The sequence below is a fragment of the Dipodomys spectabilis genome, unplaced genomic scaffold (genome assembly GCF_019054845.1).
Source record: "Dipodomys spectabilis isolate Male_0828 unplaced genomic scaffold, ASM1905484v1 ptg000783l, whole genome shotgun sequence".
Lineage (NCBI taxonomy): Eukaryota > Metazoa > Chordata > Mammalia > Rodentia > Heteromyidae > Dipodomys > Dipodomys spectabilis.
Window position 1 is genome coordinate 20,704,172 of NW_024871460.1, and position 4,282 is coordinate 20,708,453.

General features: G+C 51.4%; 1 protein-coding gene across 2 annotated transcripts; it reads right to left on the bottom strand.

Annotated features, from left to right (window-relative positions):
- Window positions 1–273: 273 nt before the first annotated feature.
- Osr2 (odd-skipped related transciption factor 2) lies at window positions 274–3,729 on the bottom strand. 2 transcript variants are annotated; one of them, XM_042673002.1, is made up of 3 exons: window positions 2,958–3,729; window positions 1,646–1,745; window positions 274–860 (listed from the first exon to the last, which is right to left on the bottom strand). In XM_042673002.1, the coding sequence occupies exons 1-3, from the start codon at window positions 3,611–3,613 to the stop codon at window positions 678–680; spliced, it is 939 nt and encodes a 312-aa protein (XP_042528936.1). In that variant the 5' UTR covers window positions 3,614–3,729; the 3' UTR covers window positions 274–677. The 2 variants fall into 2 exon arrangements, with proteins under 2 accessions (XP_042528936.1, XP_042528937.1); XM_042673003.1 differs by having other exon boundaries at window positions 274–778; window positions 2,958–3,728.
- Window positions 3,730–4,282: the final 553 nt, after the last annotated feature.

Genomic DNA, 4,282 nt, shown 5'->3' on the forward strand with positions numbered 1-4,282 from the left:
CAGTAATATTTCATATATTGCACTTACCTGAAAAAAATACTTAGGATTTTCATATCAAAAAACAAGAGACAGCTCAATTGTCCAATTCCAGAGTACCATTGTCCAAAAGCAGAAAGGGCTAAAGTTTCAGTACGAGAACCAGCAGAAAATCCTATTTTTAAAATCTGGCAATAAATAATACTCTGCCCTCTTAAAATTTCCAGAGGCCTTCTACTCAGTGTCCCCAGGAAAACCAGCAGTTGAACCGCAAGACGTTTTGTTTTGCAGCGGTGGTGAAACAAACGAGAGAAGTTTTATTTTGAAAATACAGTCTTTCAAGATAAATTTGGCTTCCATTTTTATCCACATTTAGGTGCATCGGACAAGATACAAAAACAACAACAAAAACAACAACACGAAGACCCACGACAATTATGTACAGAGCTCTAAAATGAGCTGTGAGTATCTACAAGAAACTAGCCCGTGCGCTTGGTGAAGGGGTGCAGTTCTAGTGTGGCTTTGTATATAGTTCTCAGTCCTCCCGAAGAACATTTTAACTCCCTGGAGCTGCAGGTGCGGCTGCAGCAAGGGCAGAGCTGGGGGTCAATGAAGGGTGTGGGGTGGGACCCTCGGGTGGGAGACGTAGCGAGGTGTCTGGGGAGGGGAGCAGGGCGGCGGGCGGGACATCCTGGGCCTCTCTAGCAGTCCTGCCGCGGGGTGTGAGTCAGGCTGTGGCGCCGCAGATCGCAGTTTCGCCTGAACACTTTGCCGCACCGCTCGCAGCTGTAGGGCTTGATGTCTGTATGGGTGAGAAGGTGAGTTTTCAGGTTACTTCTCTGATTAAAGGTTCTTCCACATGTGGGGCATTTGTGTGGAGATTCCTGTTCAGATGCGAAGCAAGCATAGGATTAATCCTTCACACCACCACCACACACCCTTCTCTCAATCGTTTCTGTCTTATCGGTATCTCAAGCCTTAACATAACAAGCTTGTGACTACAAAAGAGGGGACCTGCAGGAACAAATCTGTGCTGCTAATCCTCCAATCGTGAGGACACTCGGGTAGGCACACTGCGGAGGCCCGAGGACTCTCACGATCTTGGCCACCGCGAGGCCTTTGTGTTTTCCAACTCTTCACATTTCATCTCCGTGTCACGGGCAGGAAAAGGGGGCAAGGAAAAAAAAAAAAACACCTCTAATCCACTCTTAAGGAGCCACATTCTCCCGGCTAATAAAGCTCCTCTTCAAGCTGGAAAATTAAACTATTCCTCCATGTTCTGAAAGCTGCAAATTATGAGGCCCCTGGGAAAGACAGCATATGGGATTTCACCATGCCTCCATTATCAAAATTACCTTTATTTCCTCCCAAATGGGATAGCTTTAAATGCAGGGCAGATCGGATTTGTTTTTTAAGTGTAATTCTAAAATTAGGACTTACTATAAACAGAGCCTGTTTGTTTATTAATACAAATATAAAATGGCTTGATGTTAAGATTAAGTTTATGTATTTAAAAAAAAAAGCCAAGAGGCTGCTTTTCCGAATGTAGAAAACAAATCTAAATAGAATCTTTTAAGAACAGACTACCTCCAACACCATTTATAAAGCAATAATGATTTTAAAAAACAGCAATAATGAACACTGTCATTAAGCAAGAAAACAAACTTACCTGCATATGTAAAGTTTTGTGAACTGCTAGAGTTCTAGACTGACAAAATCCTTTGCCACACTCCTGACATTTGAAGGGTTTTTCTTTGGAATGGATATACCTGAAAATCAATATATAAGCTTTCATTGAAATAGCTTGCCCCTTTTGACAAATACCCAAGCAAAACTGTAGAAAGACAAAAGAAACCGAATTTCTATTCTATTTTTAATGTATTTTTTTTCTGTGTGATTCTGTTTATGGTTAACCTCAACTAACAGACTCTTCAAAACATTCACCCATTCGGCTGGCTTTATCTACCCTTGATCGCCCTCTCTGGCCTATTTTGGAGCTCGAAATCCTACAGAATGAGCCCTTCGTGGCCTCACGGTTTTTCTCTGAGACTTAAACTGCACACATCAGGATATAAAGCAAAGGTGGAGTGTGGGGGAACTGATTTTAAAAATTATCTCTTGAAGTCCCACCTCGGGGGAATCGCAGGTAGATTCCGGAGAAGGTTCTATCAACCCTCCACACCCTGCAAAAACACTTAAGTTAGGGTGTTTCTCCAGTTGTGGTTCATTAAAGCAGCGTTTAGGGAAGAAAGGTGGAAACTGACCTCAAGATTCCCTAAAAATGCGGCTGGGAAGGGTCCCCGAGGCAGGCTGGGGGTGGGGAGCGCACTGCTGGGGGCAGGGAAGTGAGGGGGGGGGGAGAGGGGCATCCAGTGGGCCCGGAACAGAGTTCTAGAAAAGGTCCCCAGAAAGCAGGACTGTGCGATCCCTTTGCTCTCGGCTTTTCGGTGCTCGCGTCCCGGCGCCAAGGAGAACCCACTGAGAGGAAATGGGATAACGAGCCCAAGTCCAAGGCCAACCCACCAGAATTTTTTTTTTCTGCCCAAGGATGGAGGGGCGGGGGGGGGGGGGGAATGGAATAATAATACCAAAGAAAAACTCTCCCTCATTCCAAAGCGGCAGGAGCCAGCTGCACAAAAAGAGAGAGAGAGAGAGAAAGAGAGAGAGAGAAAGAAAGGAAGGAAGGAAGGAAAGGAAGGAAGGAAGGAAGGAAGGAAGGGAGGGAGGGAGGGAGGGAGGGAGGGAGGGAGGGAGGGAGGGAGGGAGGGAGGGAGGAAAAGAAGGAGAAAAAGGAAAAGAAAAAGAAAAAAGGAAGGGGGAGTAAATATTGGGGGTTCGCTGAAGCCGGCTGGGAGTGTGGGGCGCCGCGTGGGGTTTAGTCTAGATCAGCGGGCGTTTAAGTGGCATTTGGAGGGTCAGGCTCGGCTTTCCTGGACCGAGTTCTCCCGCCCTCTCCCGCCCAGCCTCGGGCCGGACCTCACCTGTGGTCCCGCAGGTGGTCTTGCCTCCGGAAGGCCTTGTGACAAATGTCACAGGTGTACGGCCTCTCGTCCGTGTGGGTCCTCTCGTGGATGAGCAAATTGTAGGATTTGGTAAAGTGTCTGCCGCAAAACTTGCAGATAAATTCTTTTTTCGTTTTGGACGGTAACCTCCCTCGGGAAGGTTTTCTGTCCGGAGTCAATTTAGTGAGGCCGGAGATGGGGCTGCCCAGCCCGGGGCTCAGCTTGCTCAGATCTCCGATCTTAGGCGGATCTTCCTGCGTGGCGGCCACGGCCAAATTAGCAAAGTCAAAACGGGGCCGGTCCTTGTGCAGGGCAGGGAGGACGTGCGCAATGGCCCCCTGCTTGGGGTGGAACAGGTGAGTGGTAAAGGGCAGAGCCGGGAAAGGAAAGCGCGTGTCCACCAGGCCCTGGGCCGCCGCCATCTCGGTGATGGTGGAGCGGGTGATCTCGTGCACGTGGGGGTACCCCAACGTCCAGTGGTTCATGTGCATGGTCTGCACAGCGCTGAGGCCGTACAGGCCCTGCAGGTGGTCCACCGCGGCGGGGAAGGTGTTCACGGCCTGTAGGAAGGAGTAATTGGTGAGCTGCAGTGATGGGTGGAGCGGGATGGGCGCTGGCAAGGCTTTGCTCCCCATTTTCTTGGATGCTGGGGGGCGTAGTGAGACGCCCCTTTCTTCCAGGACTCACGGGCGGTGGGCGTAGGAGTCTCGGCACACACACACACCGAAAAACAAAACAAAACAAAAATCCCAGAAACAACAACGCAGAGAAAGCCCTAAAAAAATGGCAGGGGAAAGAGAGGGGGAGAGACGGTGGTTATTAAGCTGGCCAGCGCAGGTGGCATCTTCTCCTAGGCTCCCCGGCCACCACTCTCCTCCAAGACTCCCCAGAGGAACCGTGAGGGGGCCACGTCGCAGCACCTGCCCGGAGGGAGGCCGCAGCCCAGGCCGGGCTCAGGGCTCGGCAGGTAGGGATTCCTGGTGGGTGGGGCGCCCATAGGAAGATGAGATTCCGGGCGTGCACCGAGTGGAAGACTTCAGTCCCAGGAGACTGATCCCCTCCGGTCTCCAGTCCGTCACCCGTGACCTCCCACCCCACCAACGCCAGCAGCCCCCCCCCCCGGGCACAGCAGCTCCTCTGAGCCCCCGGGTTGGGAGGAGGTGGAGGTGGAACTGCAGGTTGTGGGTCCGATCTGGGGGTTCGAGTGCCCAGCGCGGGCCGCCCTTCCCGCGCTCCCCCAACTCGGGGGGCGGGGGGCTCCCCGGGAGGGCATAAGGGGGCATGCTTTGTCCTTCTGGGCCTTC

What these genes read in the sequence shown, in the direction of transcription:
- Osr2 (XM_042673002.1), bottom strand. Translation starts at nt 3,613, where the DNA reads ATGGGGAGCAAAGCCTTGCCAGCGCCCATCCCGCTCCACCCATCACTG. An exon ending in GACCACCTGCGGGACCACAG is followed by an intron (nt 1,746 to 2,957) that starts GTGAGGTCCGGC and finishes ATTGATTTTCAG; the next exon opens with GTATATCCATTCCAAAGAAA. An exon ending in ACAAAACTTTACATATGCAG is followed by an intron (nt 861 to 1,645) that starts GTAAGTTTGTTT and finishes GCATCTGAACAG; the next exon opens with GAATCTCCACACAAATGCCC.